The sequence below is a fragment of the Anoplophora glabripennis genome, unplaced genomic scaffold (genome assembly GCF_000390285.2).
Source record: "Anoplophora glabripennis isolate ALB-LARVAE unplaced genomic scaffold, Agla_2.0 scaffold68, whole genome shotgun sequence".
In the NCBI taxonomy this organism is placed as follows: domain Eukaryota; kingdom Metazoa; phylum Arthropoda; class Insecta; order Coleoptera; family Cerambycidae; genus Anoplophora; species Anoplophora glabripennis.
This window is the reverse complement of record NW_019416739.1, coordinates 1,135,910-1,157,819: the sequence shown is the minus strand read 5'-3', so window position 1 is coordinate 1,157,819 and position 21,910 is coordinate 1,135,910. Positions and strand designations below refer to the sequence as shown.

General features: G+C 32.9%; 1 protein-coding gene across 1 annotated transcript; it reads left to right on the top strand.

Annotated features, from left to right (window-relative positions):
- The first annotated feature begins 1,722 nt into the window (after positions 1-1,722).
- On the top strand, positions 1,723-20,067 carry LOC108905218 (beta-1,3-glucan-binding protein-like). The gene is made up of 8 exons (XM_018708008.1): positions 1,723-1,936; positions 9,007-9,234; positions 11,473-11,714; positions 12,066-12,202; positions 14,057-14,223; positions 17,160-17,381; positions 19,195-19,340; positions 19,641-20,067. The coding sequence occupies exons 1-8, from the start codon at positions 1,816-1,818 to the stop codon at positions 19,827-19,829; spliced, it is 1,452 nt and encodes a 483-aa protein (XP_018563524.1). The 5' UTR covers positions 1,723-1,815; the 3' UTR covers positions 19,830-20,067.
- Positions 20,068-21,910: the final 1,843 nt, after the last annotated feature.

Here is a 21,910-nt window from a genome sequence, read left to right as displayed (position 1 = left end):
CTTCGCTATACCTGATGGACCAGGTTTTGCGAGTTCTTCGTCTTCAGAACTGAGCAAAACCTAACGGATAGTAAGTCCGCGATAGGTTCTCGGTTGTTCTTTAATAAATTCTTTAAATAAATTTAATATTGCATCGTTGCCACTGACAGAAGCAGCAGCTAGACAACATTCGTTCCGAACCTATCACCAGGTTCAGCAGTGGTATGGAGTTGGAAAAAATGCAGAGCGATGGGGGATGGAAAAAAAACAAGAATGGGCTAATTCGTATCATCACACTTAAGCCCCCAGCTCCAGCAAACTTGCTAAAACTAATTTCTTGTAAATGTAAAAAAGGATGTCGGGGAGCCTGTGGATGCAGAAAGGCTGGACTAAAGTGCTCCGTTATCTGCGCGAATTGCAATGGTAGGTACTTGCGATAATTCGGATGTTGATCAGCAAGACAGTGACGAAGAGGAAGATACGGAGACAGTTCTTCAGCAAACCTTCGACGAAATCGAGGAAGAAGGTGATGAAGTCGAAGAAGAGAACCCTATCGCGGATAACTTGGAAGAACTTCCTATCCGTGAGGTTTTGCTCAGTTCTGAAGACGAAGAACTCGAAAACCTGGTCCATCAGGGATAGCGAAGCGAAGGAGAATGCACTAAATTTAGTCAACAGTGCATCAAATGTGGATTAGGCCTACTGGGGATATCACTAAAAAAAAAACGCGCCAGGAACTCTATCTCATGGTGGCGTGGAAATAAGTTTGTTGGCCAATACGCCTGTTGGAGTAGAATTTGCGGCGCTCGTACGCCGAAACTATTCATTTCACAGAAAAAAGGTTAATACATAAATTATAGGAAATATTCTGTAGTTTAATTTATTACATAACTATTTTCACCGTAAAGTGAGTCGGAAAGGAAATATCATCGAAAAAATGTTTTGGAGCGCCATTTTCCAATATGGCGGCTACTTCCGGAAAAATAAAGAGGTGGCAAAGTAAAAATTCGGAAAGAGCACGTCAAAATCTATAAATATACCTACCAATTTTCAAAACTCCCCTAAAACTTCACAGGCAACCCCCTTCTTGAGCACCAACTGATTGGACTATAACAAAAATGAAATAGCCAACAGGATTCTTTACAATGACACTTCAACTCCAGTTTGTAGTAGTACGTCGCATCATACTGTTTTAATAGATAGTCAGATAATATTGAGGTGACTGAAATGGAGCGGTCAAATCATTTTGAGAAAAATGTGACAATTGGTAGACGCGATGGGAATAATTATCCAGATTTTATAAATGTTGCTAAATGTAATAACTGTACAATTACTATAAATATTCTATCATAATAATTAATAAAATGTAATGTTCATTAAATATTTCAATTTATTTGTTCATAAAATATACATTTATAACTTGAAATCGCTTTTTTTCCCTAGAGAGGTATCTTACCTCACTTACCTCCCGTTGTCCATAGCAACTTCCACTTCTACGGTAAAATCCACTTACCTCCTTAAAAACAATGTATTAATAGACTATTTACTATACTGGGAGCAGAAAAAAAACAAAATAATAGATCTGGTTCTTGCGATTATATCATTATAATATCATTACGCCATTATATTATGAAGAATTATTGATATTTCAAAAATGTTATTTTTTTTTGTCTCCGATAATGTCCAATGCTAAAACTCACATTAACATTAAAACCTTAATAGGTTAAGAAACCAGTTTATTTATGTTCGGTTCGTTAAGCAGTCTGCCGATTCCACAGTGATTTGCGTGGAGGTCATCTAAGTAAGAAACATTAACTGCTTTATATCCAGTAAACAATGTTACTGAAATTACTTGCGTTTTTGTGGTGCAGTTTTGTTGTTACACAAGCCCAGTATGAAGTGCCTGATGCCAAGGTGGAAGTCTTTTCTCCAAAAGGATTTTCAGTATCTATTCCAGGTGAGTTAAAAATATATTTTTCAATTTTTATCTGTTGAGTAAACAAATAAACGCATATCGAATTTTTTTATGTATAACAACCTACATTTGTATTTGCTTTATTGTTAATTTAAATTGAGCGTATAGAAAAAATTATTAACAACATTTAATTTCATTTGAAAATAAGATTAGTTAACATTTCCAAGAAACATTTATTATTTAATTTGGGAATCTTATCTAATATTAATATTTAAAAGTATTTTGTTGGTTCATTTTTATGGTTTGGAAAAAACATATTTTTTAAGTTTATGGAGAATAATATTTTCGTCTTATAATGAATAAATTAAAGTATTTCGGCAGCTCCTAATCTTGTTAGCTCTATAAATAGCTGCACATTGTACTAAATGTATCTTATCAGAACAGTAGTATAAAAAAGAACCACAACTTGAGCTAATTTTCGATATTTCCGGCACATGATGGTATATTTGAGATAACTAATAGATATACAGGGAATCTATATAAAGACGGAGGATGAATTCGAAATTTTTTTATTTGGCTAAGTGTGCTAGAGCTCGTTTCATACACGGTTAACGAAGAAACACGCCTTCGCGACTGCAAAACACAGTATGCACTGCAAGCTGCTACGGTGAACGCGACGCCGCGTCAATATCTTTCTACCTCGGGTGACGAATGTGGTGAATTCCAAGAAAGTCACGTATCATCGTACGGACTGTAGTTATAATAGCCAAAAAATAGCAATAATTATGTTGTTGAAGACGAAAGTGGTAGTATCTCGAAAACTCAAGGAATTTAAACTGATGACGTGGCAACTAGGTCGGTAATTGTTCAATCAATAAACTTTGATGGCACATTCTAAAACTGCTTCCAATGCCTATTAAATAGGCATTGGATGTTCCATTTATCATGTTACAGAAGTATTGTACTTCTAATATAAATGATAATAACTTAGCAAACATTCAGCGAAGTAAGACGAGAAATGTTCAACTTGAGGTTACTATGTGCAAGAAAATTGTTAAAATTGTTAAAAAATATTGAACATTTACACAGAAAATACTGTCATAAAAATTCACACAATTGCTCCTCAAATCGCGACAGGAAAAAAAATGTATCAAACTTTCATAAAATATTGTTTGAAAATTGTTATGAAAATGTATGTGAATGACGAATTTTCTCACATTTTTTTTTGCCACGATTTTGGAAATAATTTTGTGAAGTTTCATGACGTTCTTTCTGAGTCTAGTTTGTTTTATTAAATTGTTTTTAAAATAAACTACTTTGTATTGTGATAAATCCAACGAATCAACACTCGGTAATAAAGCATTCCATTTCTGAGATATATTCACATATTTCTACGTTATCGTTTTTTATTTTTATCGGGGAAATAAAACAATATAATTCTATGTTGAGATTTACTAAAATTTAATCGAGTTATAGCAGTTTTATTTAAAAAATCCTGATAACATTGTTATTCACAAACGGCTGAATGTGGTGGAGACGGGGAACCCAAAAATCAACGTGTCGGAGAAAATGTCTTGGGACTTCATCGGTATGGAAATAATTTATTTTCGTCCACACTGTACATATTTGGAGAAATATAGAATGCATTATCGCAATTATTTAAGTAATCTGTTTTAGAGCAAGTGACCCAGAAGTAACAATATTTATTTCAAAGTTTTCACTTGTAAATTTTATTAAAAATTGTTACATTTTAATTTCGTTATTGTCTAAAAATAATTAGAACCAATTTTGTACTCTGTTTATTTAATTGCGGACGTAGATATTTGTTACGCTTTGAAAGGTTGTTCCAAAATTTTTATCCTTCAGCTGTTTATTGCTATTATACAGGGAGTTTCATCAAACAAGAAACACAGCGAACTTAATGAAAAATGAATCGGATCGAAATAGAGCAATTATTCCGCCACACACGTATGTCTTAATTATTACAAATTTGCTTTTTTCACCTATAAAGTTGAAAGTTTTGAGTAAACAGTAGGAAAATTTAAAAAATTGCATGTAGATATTCATTTTGTGCTAATCGATAAATACAGGGTGTCCCAATGTTACGTGCACATGGAGCTAACAAAGTTTCCTGAGATCAAAAGAAGCATATTTACCTAAATTTACCTCTACCCTAAGTTGCTTCATTTATCCGCATGATTGCATACATTTCCGATTTATCTACAAAGTTGAAGGCATCCATTTTGTGGTCAAATTACTCCATGTTAAGAGCAACACTTAGTATAAAGGAAGACATTGACATATCAAAATATGTATTATGTATTTTCTTGAAACGTCAAGGCGAAGACTATAAACCAAAGAAGTCAAAACTTTTGTCAAATAAATAATTTGAAACTTTTATTACACAAACACAGATAATATATACTTAATGAATAAAGTATGTTTAGATTAGAAAATTTAAAAATATAATAGATATTAGTTCTTCCTTTTTAGGTTGCATACATATTTGGTGTTGCCGATGCACGTCGCCGTGATGAACTGTATCAATTAAATTTGAATGATATAGAATCTATATCATAGATGATTTAGGATCAAAGGTCATTTGTGATAAATGAAATTTATATGCCTCTATATTATGTTGCATGCTGCCCAGAAAATTTTGAAAGTAGCCATTTTTGATTTAACTATTCAAATTGGAAGGTTGCAGGCAAGTAATAGGAATACATCAGTTTGGTAAAATGCCTCCAATGAAGTAGCTTTATGTACACGGATTATTAGGACACCCTGTAGTATCACCAAATCAAAATCTATTTCAGTAGTTTTTTATGCTATTTACATGTTGATTGAAATAGTTTCGTTTCTTCCGAAATATGCGGATAAACCATAACAAAGCACGTGATCAAAAGTGAAAAATATGTTTAAGCTGTCAAAATTATGCAGACAGCTATCCACTAAAAATAATTTGACAATAAAATCAGCTCCTAACATTTTATTTTGCTGGAAATTTAGATGATGTTTGGTCTTTGAATGAGTTATTTCTTTACACAGTTCCTGGTTCAATTATGATTTAGGTTACATTTAAAAATGGAACAATAGTTATTTACACCATAAAGGAGGTAAATTATATTTAACTGCTGCATGGTGTATAACATTTTATCACAGTTCTTTATGGTTCATGAAATAAAGATAGGTTTTATTTTTTGACATTTCTTAATCAATCCATTTTGACATTATTCGAAAGTCGCCTTGGTTGTTTGGATTTTGTCAAAGAGTGGTGCCAGAATAAAAATACTGGTGTTTCTGAAATGTCACTACTAGCATATTTCGTGGAGGAGTCAAGAACTTTAAAGTCACCGGCGAGTTTGTGGAGTGAATACTCAATGATTAAGTCAACTATTTTCATAGAGGAGAACGTAGATATATCAAAATACCCCAAGCTGAGAGCATTTTTGAAGGCTATATATCTAAAAAGTTTTTACAAGAGAACAAGTCTACGATTTTCTCATTCAGGCACCCGACAACACATATTTGCTAATGATGGAAGTGACGGTTTTAGGCATTGTAGGAGAATGCCGTTCTGATGCGCTATCAAGCAGGTAGATGTTACAACCAACCAGTCATCAAGAATACCCTTTCTATGATTCCTAATAAAATTTCACAATTTTTGAAACTGGAACATCCTGAAACATATATAGGCTATTCATTCCGAAGAACATCGGCAACGTTTCTGGCTAATACAGGACTTGATGTATTAGCAATGAAGAGACATGGTTAATTATTGCAGAAAGTTATGTTGCTGACAGTTTAAGTAACAAAAATGAAATAGCCAACAGGATTACAATGACACTTCAACTCCAGCTTCTAGTAGTCGCGTCTCATCATGCTGTTTTAATGGATCAGTCGGATAATATTTAGCTTCCGGTGACTGAAATGGAGCGGTCAAATCATTTTGAGAAAAATGTGACAATTAGTAAACGCGAGGGGAATAATTATCCAGATTTTATAAATGTTACTAAATGTAATAACTGCATAATTACTATAAATATTCATTTATAATAATTAATAAAATGTAATGTTCATATTTATTTATTCATAAAATATGCATTTATAACACGTAATCGCTTTTTCCCTAGGGAAGTTACCTCACTTACCTCCCGTTGTCCATAGCAACTTCTAGGGTAAAATCCACTTACCTCCTTAAAAACAGTGTATTAATAATCTACTTACTATAGTGGGAGTAGATATATTGTAATTTGTCATTATCTAAAAAAGTTTAGTCCTGTCAAAATTGTAGAAAGTACAAAGTACAAAGTCCTTAAAGTCCTTCTAGTATCCTAAATAATGTTTTAATTTTCAGCTACCAATACATTTTAGCAGGTCGTGTAACTTATCTTGCTCGAATTAAGGATTTATTAAAAAAATGTATTTTTTTTTGTCATAAGACAAATTTGCCTGGATTTTTTTTTAATGTTTCGATGACTTACATTAGCATTCCGTGTAAAACTGTAGCTTTAACACTTTGAACTCTGTAGTTTAAAGTGAAATATTTTTACTTTAACTAGTACTATATTCCTTTAATTTTTTCCAGTATTTTACATACTTTGAATATTCTTTCTAACCTTATACCTATTTCTGTTAATACTTCTGCAGGATACAGATACGAATGTAAAATACGTAATTATTAAAATATTTAACGATTTTACATGTTAAGGAATGAATTAACGACAACTTAGGAAGCACGCACTAGTTAAGTGTGTTTTACGTAAGTTTATTAATAAGAATACCTATTTACTATTTGTTCAGTAAATTTATTTAAATTTAAGCTACTTATTCGATTCGTATTCAGTGTAAAACACTACTAGTAAACCTTGGTTATAAATATACAATTTTTTAAGTAAAAACTAGTTTTTAGAGTTTAATTTTGCATACCTCTGTGAAGTGAGAAAAATATTCCTTCTCAGTATCCTAAAATCAGTAGTTCATAGGTAAATTGCTAAAAAATGCTGAAAATCCCGAAAAATCGTGGAAAAGCCTAGTAATGGTCATTAGCAATGCTAATCGCTAATGAAATTTATTTGGCCCAATGCAACTTCTGTCTCAATCTATTTTGGTGTGCTGAACACGAATTTGGAACTGGTTTCTTCCAAGTAAGTATTTTGAAAATAAGCCGGAAATTGCTGAAGCCCCATTTCGATGATTTAAAATCTGTAATCTTGGTTTTGAGTCGTCAGACAGACAGACTATTGATTTTAGATCCGCACGATAGAGTTACGGGGACATTATTATTTTCTTAGGCGTCTTCACACTAGTGCTCTCACACTGGGGAACAATACAATATTTGTAATTTTTCTCTCTTCTGTCTTCCATATTGCTAACAAAATTCGGGATCTTCACGTACTCAATCTAAACTTAACAAGCAACTAAAACTCGACTACCCGATTGACTGACAACACACGCAAGAATGCGGCATCGATTTCCCATGCGGTGACGTCACACCTGCCGGTTCAGCGAATACTCAGCGCGCCAATTTATGATTTTTTTAGATGACTTGTAGGTGATATAAAATTCAAATTTTTTGCAGAGAACCTTAAAATTGCAATATCTTTCCGTTAAGCAAGTAAAAAAATTGCTGAAGGAGCCCATTGTCTTGGTATCTTACCTCAATTTCTTTCAGATCTTGATGAAATCGTTCACCCTGCTCCTCGCGATAATCTTTTAAATTTTCAAGAAAATAGTTGAAATAAGAATCCAACAAATGATATTTTACTTTCATCAAAAACTCTGAGCATTGATAGTTTCTTATAACTTCTGCTACAAGAGTACCGCCTTTTGTGGTTCCCTAAAAAGCTTTGTGAAAATTCAGTCACACTGCTCTATATTTGTCATTCTTGTTACAAAATGTTTATCGTGTGAGGTGTGTAGCCGTAGTAGCAGGAACGAAATCAAAGGATCGGGAAAAGGAGTTTCTAAATATCTTCAATAAAGAAGACGATGGCTCTTTGGTGTACGTTCTAGGTTTGACGAATGAAATGAAACCTAATCCGAGAAATGGAAATTGTTCATAGACTCTTCGAAATAGAGCTTGAAAGCGATACTATTACATGATGGAAATAAATGCGCCTGTACTTCCATTTTACCATGAACTACATTAAAGAAAGTTATGAAAACAAGAGATGCGTTCTGCAGAAAAAATATAGAGAGCATTATGGCAAGTTTTTGGTGACTATATCAATAATTTTGGGGCAACAGTCAGGATTTACCAAGTCTCCCTGTTTCTTGTGTCTCTTTGGGATAGTCGACTCACTACAATGGCATTCGACCTAGGAAATCACATTGTTATAGAGCAACCTCTGATCGACCCCTTGAAAATACTGCTTTCTCCATTTCATATAAAACTTGTTCGAACGGAACAGTTTGTCAAGACTTTGTAAAAAAACTGGAATTGTTTCCAATATCCGAATTTAAGTGATGCTAAATTGAAATAACGCGTCTTCGACAAATTAAGTTATGGAACGTCGCTCAAAATATTTTAGGCAACCACAAAAGTGAAGAATACGATACAATATATAGCAGAAGTGGTAAGAAACCAACGCTTGGGATGTTTAATGAATGAAAAATCTAATTTTTTGGATTCCCTCACGACCTACTTTCTTGAAAATTTAGATTATTATAGTGAGGAGCAGGGTGTACGCTTTCATCAATATCCGAAAGAAATTGAAGTAAGATACACAGGTGATGTTAATATGACAGTGAACATAGTTGATGTTGATTACTGAAAAGAGAAACTAATGACAGCAGTTCGAAAAGAATCCGAAACCCACTACGCAGGTCGTTCGAGTACAAAATAGTACGTGCAAATCTAAGAAATATACAGGTATAGTTTGTAGTTTGAATTTTTCCGTTCTGAATTGGGAAGAAGCGCATTAAAATGCATTGGAATGAGTTGGTACTCGTTAGTCAGCGTTTCCGCGATTTTTTAGATTTTTCAGCAACTTTTAGGGATTTACTCAATTGCTCTGGATGCTGTAAAAAAACTAATAACGGAGTTACACTTTTTTTATTTTTATTTATTTATGCCCATGTTACAAATGTTATCTAATATTTGTTTCTAGATCACGATGGGATTAGATTGTTTGCTTTCCACGGAAAAATTAATGAAGAATTGACTGGAAGAGAGGCGGGTACCTTTTCAGAAGACATATTAAAGCCGAAAAATGGTTGGTGGACATTTCATGCACCTTATCAGAAGCTGCAACCTGGTGACAAAATATATTATTGGACTTACGTGGAACATTTAGGACGGGGCTACCCTAAGGATGATCAAATGTATGAAGTGACAGGTAAATAATGTGAAATTTTAGGGGTTTATTGCAAATTAGAAACAAAAATATTTGAGTTTTTAACTCACATTGTGGACAGTGACAGTTTCCCAGCAGTGTTTTCATTTCGCGAGGCAGTCTAGGAACAAATTTTGTTAACCTTCCAATTTTTTTTTTATGTATCTTGGTCTTTCAAATAATTTACCTGGATTGTACACAATTATATTAGTCGTAAATTTTGATATCAGTACTTTATCCAAATTTTAAGCACATATAATATACAGGGTGTCCCAAAAAAAGATTCAGATAAAAGTTAACTAAACGAGGTCAGAAAAAAAAATGAGTTTTTGAAGGTGAAACTTAATTTTTCTCTGAATATCTCGCCAAGAACGTTTTGAGCAAAATTTATAGTAATTTGACTGAAAAACTAGACGATGACCTTGGTTTGACCTAAATATGATCAGTCTCCAGAAAGGTCTTCTATCACATTATAATTATTAACCCAACGTGTCGAGTTTCAAAAACGTTAGTCTAATAGTTTCAGTCGATTGCATTTATTAAGTTCTATCATATCCCTTTTTTATGAAACATTTGTTTGACCTTGCAACTTGTGTTGGAGGTCAAATCCAAAGTCACCATCTAATTTGTCAAAATCCTACAAATTTTAGTTGAAACGTTTTCCTCTACAATAGGCGTCATGAAAGATTTTGAAAAACTGGTCTATGATGTTCGGAAGTATTTACTATTTCCAAAAAATATCTTATTCCTGTAGAAAATAAAAGGTTTAGTAGAAAAAACTTACAGTTTTCCTCACTTCATCCTCCAATATTCTATTGCGTTTCATGGCCGATGCATCTGAGATTTTTCCTTCCATTATTAACGTGGTCAGAGTTGCATCATTGCTTTTGCACCAACTAAATTCAAAAGCTCGTGAGGCCGTCACTCTGTCATATCTTAACTCATGCCAACAGCTTTGATGTAGGTCTCGTCTCTTCTTCAACTTTCGTGTCATCTTCATCACTCAATACGAGTTTTTTCAAAAATGTGTCGCAGGACTGTTCTTTGTATTTCAACACCAATTTATGCATGGATAAACATTTGGTCACAAACATAGTCTTTTTGATATTTTATTAACTCGTAGTTGTTGAGCTTTCCTTTCTTTCCATCTTCCAGAAACTTTTCAAATACCTAACGTTTCCTGATTATGGTGTTGGTAACACAAAACTAAGCAACTGATAGTTGAAAAACACAAAATATTTAAACGAAGAAACTGCGGATATTGTCGAAGTACAAATGGAACTAAATGACATTTACATAGATGTGACGTAATTCGCTCTGATTGGTGTTCAACCTATCATGGCGGTTTGCTGTATTTTGTAGTTTTATTTTATCAAAAATATTATCAATTTCGCTCGTAATACAAAAATAAATACGTTTTTTATAATACATGAATCATATTTCATTAGATAAATACATAATTTTAGTGATTCTTGGTTACTGTCATCATGCCTATTCTATCTTGTTATGGATAGATGTTGCTAGTATCATAGTGGTAATAGTTTAAATAACTAGATGGATTTCACTGGGTCTGATGACACTTACAGTATATGATAATTCAATAAACAAAGAAATCTAAATAAAAAATTCAGATCAATTTGGAACGAATACACTGAAGATGAATTTTTCGAGACAAAACGTTTGAATCTGGTTCGGGCTGAGGCAGTACAGTATTGGGGGTCATGAAGGCTTGCAAAAAATGTAATAAAATTTTTAGGGTCGCATTTAAAAAAATGAAGTTGGTGATGGTCCTGGAGAGACGAAAAGTTACATACAAAAATTGATTATGCCATTCGATAGAGGGCAAAAAGTGGCCATGAGAAAGTGTTCTTCCTTTTTCAATATCATTTCAAACAAGGCTGAAATGAAACAAAAACGGATTTCCAAAATTTCGTTTATTTTTTCAAATATTTCGAAAACTAATCATGTTAGCTTTGATTTTTTAGAAGCATAATGTTGGTCCCCTGATTACGCAACTTTCCTCCCATTTAAGCTACTTCGTATCTCTTACCGTTTGCCATGCCTATATTTACTTGAGTCGCTTTATTTAGTACATAAAAAATTACCAAACTTGCCAACACATTCCAGCATTCACAAATATAGCACTAGGCATGGTGGGGACCTTGTGGTTCTTATCTCTCGAATAAATATGACAAAAAATAACAAACTATATTACATATATTTTATATTACTTTTTTACAGAATTAATTCCAAAACCTACTTCAAGCCCTACAAGGCCAACAGTTACAACTTCACCACCAGTGGCGCCGATAGTTACATCAAAACCTGTGGGGGAAACTGGGTACAGCAGTTGTCAGAGTACACCAACAAAATTCAATAATGGTAAAGGAACATGCAAAGGAAAATTATTATATTCTCATGGTTTCTCAAGTCAGGTGATAGAGAAATATTGGACGGTAGCACAGCAATTTGCTGGTTCTCCCGTACGTTTCAAAACTGATTACTTTATACTATTTACGCATCCTTCTACGAATTTTGACATTACTAATCTTATTTTCTCTTATTTTAACAGTTTCTTCTTCTTCTTCTTCTTCCGTAATATTTGTGTAAAATAACAGGGTTCGTATTTTAAAATGGCTTCAGGCTACCCTTTGGGGCATAAACTGCAGCATCGCTAGCCTCCGAAACAGTTTAGTTCTTCTTTCCCTGCACTACTTCTCTTTTTATTAAAAGAATGGTTTGATTTGGTGGTAGTAGTTACTAACACCTTGCAAATATGTGTAATTTCAGAAACGGTAGACATATTACTATTTTTAAAGCAACGTACATTTCAGGATTACGAATTCGTTATATACGTTAATCGACCAGAAACAATACAAATAGTAAATCGAAAACTTAAAATGAAACCAGTTTTGAGTGAAGATATTTATGGAAGTGGTTTTGTTACCGGTGATTTTAACTTGGGAGAAAAGTAAGTATGTCTGTTTCAAGCCAATTTGTATTTACACGTGCATGAGTACTTGAACAAAAAACATATTAATTTTTAAACCAGTAAGTAGTAATAAGAATAATCGTGAAAATATAAATCTTTAAAAGGCGGGTTCTACATCTGGTAAGTCAAACATTTTTTTGATACGCTTAGACAGCTTCAAGCTCTACGAAATATCAACGGTATAATCAGACAAGTTCTACTTCTCAAATATATTAAAATAAAATACTGAAACTTGGAAGATGCGGCAGTATAATATCATTAAACATGTCAGTTATGATAAATATTACATTTATTTATTTTTCTTGTAGTAATTTCGAATAACCATAATAAGCTGGTTTGAATACTACAGGGTGTTCCGCATAAGAACCGACACAGGGCAGGTGCATGTAGGGGTTTCCAAAATATTGTAATTTAACCAAACTTATCTATATACAAGTGAGGCCCTAAATTTCGAAAGAAAATAATATCTCTGCAATGCTTTAGCGCAGAAGAACCAAATTTGGTACATGATTTAGGTTTATTACTGGTCTTCTTTGACTATGATTTAAAGTTAATTGAAGCACTGCAAGGTGTTCATTGGGGATGACTCACCCGTAAAATTGTTCAGAACTTTTTTTTCATAGACCGAATTGAAAAATAATAATATTAATTCACAGCAGAATTTAACTTTAAAAATTTTGTTACTCTTGTTAAATTTTAAAAAACTATGATTTTCAAGAAAAACCGAATTAACTGAAACAAGATTTTAACAGTGTTTATTAGAAAATAATCGAAAAGTCAGTACTTAGTTAAATGCAAAATATTATTTCAGTTTTTTTTTCATTTATTCCTTAACAAATGCAAATATCCTTACAAAACTTTGGGGTTTGAAGTTCTTTGGGTAGAGGAATTGAAATCTATTCACATTTTGGTTAAAGTTCATAGAGGGCACTAGTAGATTGAATGTGTTAAAAACGACATAACTTTTTTATACTTTAAGGTTTTCATCTTTAGTATCAAATTCTTATTTTACAACTTTTTTACGCAAAAAGGTCTACTTTATGAAAGTAGCCATCTCGCACCGTTTTCGAGATATTTGGCTACCCAAAGAACTCCAAACCTCAAAATTTTGTGTAGATATTTGCATTTGTTAAGGAATAAATGAAAAAAAAACTGAAATAATATTTTTCATTTAACACTCTGTATCTCTTTAACTATCAACTTTTAGACTAAGGTATGTTCGGCTAAATCGCAATATTTTTGCTTGGGGAATCTACCCATGAATTTTGGCCCATTACCTCGGGGCCACCCTACATATTCTACACATCCATCTACTATAAAAGCGGCGACCGCAGCGAATTTTAATCGGTTATTTTTGGGTCCCCCCTCATATATGTAAAAGTTTATAATAATGATTATATAAAGGGTGGTTCTGAATTGGCTCTCATTATTGGAAACGAAAAGGGTAAATAGACTTTCCAGACATAATAATGTTAAAAGTCCCAAGAACGAATACATGAAGTATTATAAAAATATTTTCTAAAGAATTTGAAATAAATTAGGTGTACCTTGAAAAGTGTCAAATATTCAAAAAAGACTATAATACAAGACTCTTGCGCAACCAGTGGCAGAGGTACTGGGAGACTCCGGCGTTAAGAATGTCAAAATTTCGATACTACTGAGTATTATGTAATTACGATATTAATAAAGTTTACTTATTTCTCAACATGTCTACTTTATTCAGAGCTGCAGTATTGAAACTAAAAATAACTTTTTTCCACGCAAATTCTTTACATTATTTGAACATTATCTTACAAATACATGCAATTAATACTTAATATGTTTATTTCTAAGCTGTACAGGTACAACCGGTTCACTAGATTGCGTCGTGCGACCTGATGGAGGATTTATTTTACCACCTGTGTTATCTTCTCAAATAAGCACCAAGAGAAAATTCTCTTTTAAATACGGAACTATTGAAATCAAAGCTAAACTCCCCAAAGGCGACTGGATATATCCAGGTGAGGTTACCTATAAATGAGTAATTCTTAAATAAATTCATCAAGTTACCTTGTTTGACGAGTCACACAATTATACCTAACACTAAAATAGGAGCTATGTGAACCAGTATGTTAATCTGGGTAATCTTTGGCAAATATTAACTTAAATAAATACAGAATTTGTTAGGTTAGTGACTATATGATAATTAACTACGAGAAAGTGAAAGAGGTGCATTGTGTCACTTTCCTAAACAAAGGATAAATCTGCATAAAAAATTTTCGCTTTTTTCAGGAAATGATCAGAAACAACTTCAAGTTCATGTTCAGGTGATAAAAATAGAATGTAGAGTAGAAAATATCGAGATGAGTAGCTGTGCTATTTTTCTGCAATGTCTTCGACAATGTCTAAGTTCCACGTGGCCAGATTGCGTTTCGCGTCTCTTTTGTAAATTATGTTTAACAAATTACCAAAGAAAGTCCCTAACTAGAATCTTAAATCAACTGTCTGTGCTATTCTTCTGTAGTGTCTTCAACAATATCCAAGTCCCACGTGATCAGATTACTTTTCACGTTCAGGAAATTTATTTCTTTAAGTTGGAACTTAACAAATTACCAAAGTATAATCACTGACTAGGACTCTAGATCAAATGTCAATCCAAGAACGTTTCTAACTTATACTTCGACATTTGTAAATTGAAGCGTTTGCCAGGATTTCTGTGTTACCTACAAATTAATTATTATCTGATAAGTAGGCTTAGTGCGGCACGGAGTTTAACAGGACCGTAGTCAGATTACGAATGAAAATATTAACATGTTTACAGAAAATATGTCGCGTCGCATAGTACTATTACCTAAGACGATAAAATGCCTATATAAATTTAAATGACACCCCTTACCCGAAACACCTTAGTGTTGAGACAAGGCTTGCGTGGCATATTGGAAGGAGTTAAAACATATTACTACGTGCTATTCTAAGTTTTCTTTAGTGAAACGGCGATGTTTATCGCTTAACTTGTGTAGGGAAAATGACCGTTCAACGTCTACTGTTGACAACGGACAGTATGAGAAATTTTTGAGGTATGAACTATATATTAATATATTTGCTGGTAACTCCTGATCTGTACCAGATAAAACTTTACATTAATATATCTTCCAAAATGGTGTATCCTGAATATTTTCCAACACTCTTTGCATTTTTTCTTTTATCGTACTACTGACTGGGCGTATATATTTTTTTATACATCATCCATTATATCAAAATGTTCATTTAGGAATAGTCCATGTGAATTTGGCGTTCTCTAATTTGTTTAATGGAATATTGCTTGAAAGAAAGGCGCCTGTAAGTTCATAGAAAAATACAGAGTACAAATCGGGTCATTTCCTTTAATACGTGTATCCCTGTAGCCTTCGGGATCACTGTCAAACCACATCTGAAATAATTCTTTGCTCTTTTGGTATTTTACTTCACTTTTCTCCCCAACTAATAGTTGTTAATGTAAATTATGTTACTATTTATAAATAGTTATTTAAATACACACCAGGAATGCAATTTACAGCAGAAGTAAAAAAGAAAGGTCTCGACGCGACACCAACTACTACAAAGTTCCGTAAATAACTGAACAGTTCAAAATCCGAGTCAGCTGTGAAGGCCATCGACCCTCGCGCCGACTCTGTTAGACTCTGCACGTGCACTAAGCCTATTAATAAGTATTAGATCCAAAAAATAGTTTTTTTTTCAGAACTGAGAAAATTCGTAGCGTTTAATTTTAATTAAGCGGATATTTTAAGGTTATGCTTTATTCACTTTACATTCTTGTAGATTTATGAAAAACATCGTTTATACAAGAACAACCCGCATTTCTTAATGGGAATTTTCCAGTGATAAAAAGAAATTCAAATTGAAGTTGGTTTTACTAAATGCAGTCGTGCATGGAACAATTTTTTGAAGTATATCATGATGTTAACATTGCATACTGTGTATGTCTGACTCTCTTATTAAAAGACATAAAAGAAAATTCTATGTGAGCAAGAGCAAGTCCACAGTCTAATAAATTAATAAGTTTTCATAATATATTGCTGAATGTTTGAAGAAATGTGCCATTCCTTCAGTATTTAATTTTTATTTGTTAACATATAAAAGTCTGCAGCTTGTGGGTGCCAAGAAAAAGGATATTAGCATCATTATTTTTCCAATAAATAATACCTACATAACCATTTTACAGTCTGCAATGATAACAATCCATGATGCTGAGGTGCAACGAGGATCTGCAAAAGGATGGATACATTCTGTAGCAGAAACTATACGATATTTATAGGAATTTTATGGTGGTAAATTGACTACTAAGAGTATGTACGAAGTTCTGATGTCACACCGTTGAATATTTGTTTGTTTGGCCATATGAATAATTATAACATTTTTTTGAAGTTTTGGAAGAATCGGTTCGACATGAAGTAAATATAAACTTCCTTCCAACAGTTAGACGCAACCACATTTGATTCCAAACGATGATATTTGAATTTATGTAAGCATTATATCGGAATGCGCATGCGTCCGACTGTTGAAAACTATTTTGTATTGCCCTAGGAACACAGCTATGTCGTTGTGAAACACTTTGTATAATAACAGAGATCCTTGTGATGGTTATGTAAAAGAAATTAAAGAGTATTTGTTTCTATAATAGAGTGTGTGAAATGTAGGAAGAATTTTTATTACTGCAATAATATTCATTGTTTGCCCCGTGTGAAGATATAATTTTTATTGGAAACACAGTATTTTAGTCAAAAGTAACTTTAAGTAATTTGTCGAGTTCTTATTAAGACTAAAACACTGTAGGGTATAATCTAAATATGATTCAATCAATCACGTATTGTCAATCATTAATAATAAAACACATTTGAATTCACCTACCTACTTCAGACATAGTACAGCTAAATCCAATTATTTTTTATGTTTTCAGAGCTCTATTTGAATTCAGCAAATGAAGATTATGGACCTGGCTACGGCTCAGGTCAGATAAGAATAGCTTTTGCACCAGGCAACTCCGACTTAAATCAAATGTTGCAAGGAGGGATTATATTAGGGGACAGCGTTGCAGCTAAATCTTACGGAATGAAAACCGTCCAGAAACAGACAGGCTGGTCGAACGAATATCATACATTCAAAGTCACCTGGAAGCCAGGTATGTTTAAAAAGTCATTTATTGTCTATTTGTGTAGCAAAAGGTTATTACATTAATTCAAATCGTTCTTTATCAACTTGAGAAGCAGTTGTTGTGAAACATAGTGCTTTCAAAATATGTAATTAAATTAACTCAACAATTGGTTGAACAATTTCCGGGCTGATTGCTGCTTTCTTCTTCAGAAAAAAGTTTGAAACTGGTAATTAAGTCCTCTCGTTGGTACTAATTTTCGCTGCGTGCACTAGTTCATGTCGTTCTGGTGCATGGCTTGTAAGTAGTCATTGGTTCTTGACCTTTACGGATGGGTTGTTTTCAAATTCTAAATATTCTAGATCCTCCTTTCGATTGAAATACCTGAATCTTCCGGATTTCCATTACCTCTTTGTAGAGTCTGGCCAAAATCTTTCCTGTCTCATTAAAATTCTTCTGTATTTGTTATTATTCAAGTGACACTTGTACTGCTTTAACTTTTCTGAGTTGTAGATTGTATTAATATTATATTTAAGATACGGCCTATTTTTTCAGTACATGCTATCGTATAGGGCAAATATGTTGTAATCAGTATTTCATTTTTCTTAGGTTTCCTCCAAGAGCAGTAAGTGCTGTTGCTTCTCGTCTAACATTCAACACATTGTTTCTAGGCTGGGTGGTGATAAAACTCATTGTTCAGATAACTAGCCGTGTGAGTAAGCTTTCTTTGGTACTTTGAAATAGAGTTGATGACACAGGTACTCCAAGTTGTTCATAAAACTTATCCATCTGGACCTTTGTCAAATCCACTAAATTATTCTTATCTTCTGCAACGACCTTTCCATGCAATTTTTCTAAACATTCCTTATTTGGTAATTTTGTTAACAACAATGCTACGTCAAAACTCACTAGCATTTCATCTGGATCTAGTTGGATTTTCTTGGTTTTGTCAATAAAATCTCCATTTTGACATGGGGTTCCGTCTTTTCACTAGGTTTTTCATTTGGTGTCATAGGTACATTCATATTTGGAGCAGCATATTCGGCTTGCGAACTCCTAAGACCAAGGAGAAAGAGCAAAATCTACCAACAACGTTTTAGTACTATCTAAAAGGATGTACTTACAAAATAATTTTAAGGAAATAAAATGTTAACTTCAACTACAACACCTCAAGGAGATAGAGACCGCCTTTCGCAAGACCAGTAGCAAACACGATCTGCACTAAGGCTTCGGCAATCCGTGTATTTGGAATATGGAATAATTCATCACCAAATATCAAGGACTAAAACGACATGGATTAATGATTACAAGCGTGCACTGGAACACCATTGATCAGTGTACTACCAGAGGACCTAATTTCCAGGTTCAGAGTTTCTTTTGAAGAAGAGAGTGATATGTCTCTCGAAACGTCACAAAGTCTAAACTCATGACGTGGCAACCATCCCAGAAACTGTTTTCATAGACACTTGGCACGGAAGTCTGCAATTCAAATTAAATTAAACTGGTTTATTATCCATGCTCTTGGATTATTTCGGTTTATAGCAAATTTTGACAAATAATTTACCCATTATTATTAGCTAATTAATTTCTTCAGTAACGTTTCATTTTATGTTATTACCAAGGGAGTAAAAATAAAATAATACAGTTTCATTGACTATTTGGAAAAGTAACATTTTTTTGGAATATTATGTTCCTCAAAAACTCATTTTTAGGAGCACATATTGAAAGATTTCTTATCATAGGAACGGTTTTGGTTGAATGTTCGTTAAATATATCTGACTGTATCGGTTTAAAAATTTCATTTGTTCCTGAAATAGAAATATCTAACACATTCATTTTACAGAGAGCATTATTCTGGCTGTTGATGGCAAAACATATGGAACTATTTATCCCCCTTCTGATGGTTTCGTCAGTTTAAGCTCTAACCTGCAAATTAAAGATGCGCATAGATGGAGGAGTGGTACAACTTTAGCTCCATTTGATAAAGAGGTAAATTTGATCTTTGCTATTATTTTTTTATATATGTTTTCCGCCACAAAAATATATATATTATGCAACTGTCTATGTCACAGTTACATCAAGTTCAATATCATTTGTAATATTTCAATTTTAAATTTGATTCGTTGCACTAATTACCACAAATGAACAACGTAGCGCCTGGTATGTTGTAATTTTGTATGCATTTTCGCTAAACAAATTTCTAGGGTTATTATATTGAAAAAAAGTTTAAATCCTACTAAAACGTGTAAGGAAGACGTATAGAACTGATTGATATGAGCTTTGTTGCAGATGTACATAACGTTAGGCGTCGGTGTTGGTGGATTTAATTTTGAAGACAGAACTGACGGAAGCAAGCCGTGGAGAAACGGTGCGCGATCGAGTATGAAAGACTTCTACAACGCCCGAGAACAATGGTCCAGTACGTGGAACAGTGACAACGCTTTGGATATTGCCCTCGTTAAAGTTTGGGCCCTTTAATGTGTTCCTGCTGGATTTATTTAACTGTTTCACATCTTCTGACTCGTCATAAATTATTGCTTCCGATCAAGGAAGTCAGTAGTACCATGACTTTTATGTACTGAAATATAGATACGTTTTTATTTGACTTTTCATTGATTATGGGGCTAAAAAGACAAAAACTAAATGCATCAATATTATTTGTTTAGTGACTATACCACTACAAACAGATTTTTTTTATTAAAACCGTTTATCTACATTTTTTTTATTGAACGCTTCCGAGAACCCTTCTTTTTAATCAGTCGCCCATTAGACACAATTAGATTCTAGAGTTCCACGATCTCAGAACCACTTTCATCTTTCCTTTCTATAAAACTCAAGACATTATCTAAGATTTATCGGTAGGTATTGTATATTAATTTTGATAAAACAGATCATAAAGAATTTATTTTTGTAAAGTAATCACAGCGTTCAAAAGCTATAAGATACAATTTTCCGTTAGTATCTATTTCCTTTTTTTTCATGATATTTTTTTATAAGAATATTGAGGTAGACAGAATTGACCCTAAACTATACTACTACAAAGAATTAAAGGAACAATATTTCATAAACATTTTAGTGATTTCTGAAAAGCTGTTTTGAAGCCGTTTTGAAGCTTGTAGTCTCTAGTTTCAAGTCCTTTTAACAAAAAATTTTTTGAGCTATCGAGGAATCAAATGATATACTTCGCAAAAAAAATTTCCGTAGGACTATTGGTACCGAGATATTGATGGTTGAATGAAAAAATACTTTTGTCTTTAATCATCGATATCTCGGCAACAATTATTGCACATTTAATTCAAGGGCGGTTTTCAAAACTTGAATAAATTCTCTACAAGGATTCATGGTTCATGGTTTGTGAAGAAAACATTTTTTTTCATCCTTAACATTAATTTGAAAAAAGTAGTAAGAAATTTAATTTTTATGATTTTTTTAGAAAATCTTGCGCTAACTTACAAAAATTGATGAAAAAACTAATGCTGGGAGAAAATTTTACAGCTCAATATACCAATAATAACCCCGTAAATTGACAAGTTCATCTATCCAACCTTTTTTCTGTTCTAAATGATCAAAGTTTTGGAAAGAGAAACACGTTTTTTGCTCTTAAACATTATGCAATTATTATAAAAATAAAAAAGAGGAATTTGTGTCAGCTTTATCCACAATTTTACATTAGAGATCGCCTAATTAAAAAAAAAAACAAAATTTTCAAAAATATTTTATTTGAAAAATTATTTTTTGTTATTCAATTATATCCACTTATTTTTTATGGTTATTGTATAGTTCAGTGTACCGAGCTATACAAATTTCTCTCAACATTAATCTCTTCATTAATATTTGCAAATTAGTGTCAGATTTTCTAAAAAACCGTAAAAAGACATTTTCTCGCACTTTTTTGAAATTCATGTCAAGAATGGAAAAAAAATTATCTGTTCACGATAGATCCTTGCAGAAAATGTATTCAGGTTTTAAAAACCGTCCTTGGATTTATTGTGCAATAATTTGTTGCTGAGATATCGATGATTAAATAAAAAAGTCATTTTTTCATTCAACCGTCAATCTCTAACCAATACCAATACCATAACCAATAGCAGTAGGAAGGCCTTTCAAAAAGCAAGTTGATTTTACAAGGTAATTGGCTCCTACATTGGTTGACCTTTCCTGTCAGTGGACAGACCAAAAAAAAATATATGAATTTTGCTATATATTGGTTTGCCGTCCCTATACACAAATTCACCTTACCCATGTGTCTTGGAAAATATAGTTTTCAAGCTAGTTCATTTATAACGTACTTAAACATCCCTAATCAAGGAATGCCCAGGCCAATTCTATTCGACACTGAAAAGTGTAACCTATGATCAAAATTACTCCGATCGGATCACCCCTGCGCCCAGCGATCGCGACGGAACATTTGTTACACTTTTAGCGTTACACTAGACTGCCAATGTTAATAATCTCCTGTCAAAATTTGCTACAAAAATTGTGGATTTAATAAAACTATAGTGTTATTAATAAATCTATTTTACTACGTTTTAAAGTAATAATAAACTGATGATGAATTA

What these genes read in the sequence shown, in the direction of transcription:
- LOC108905218 (XM_018708008.1), top strand. Translation starts at nt 1,816, where the DNA reads ATGTTACTGAAATTACTTGCGTTTTTGTGGTGCAGTTTTGTTGTTACA. An exon ending in GATTTTAACTTGGGAGAAAA is followed by an intron (nt 12,203 to 14,056) that starts GTAAGTATGTCT and finishes TTTATTTCTAAG; the next exon opens with CTGTACAGGTACAACCGGTT. An exon ending in CAAAGTCACCTGGAAGCCAG is followed by an intron (nt 17,382 to 19,194) that starts GTATGTTTAAAA and finishes TTCATTTTACAG; the next exon opens with AGAGCATTATTCTGGCTGTT.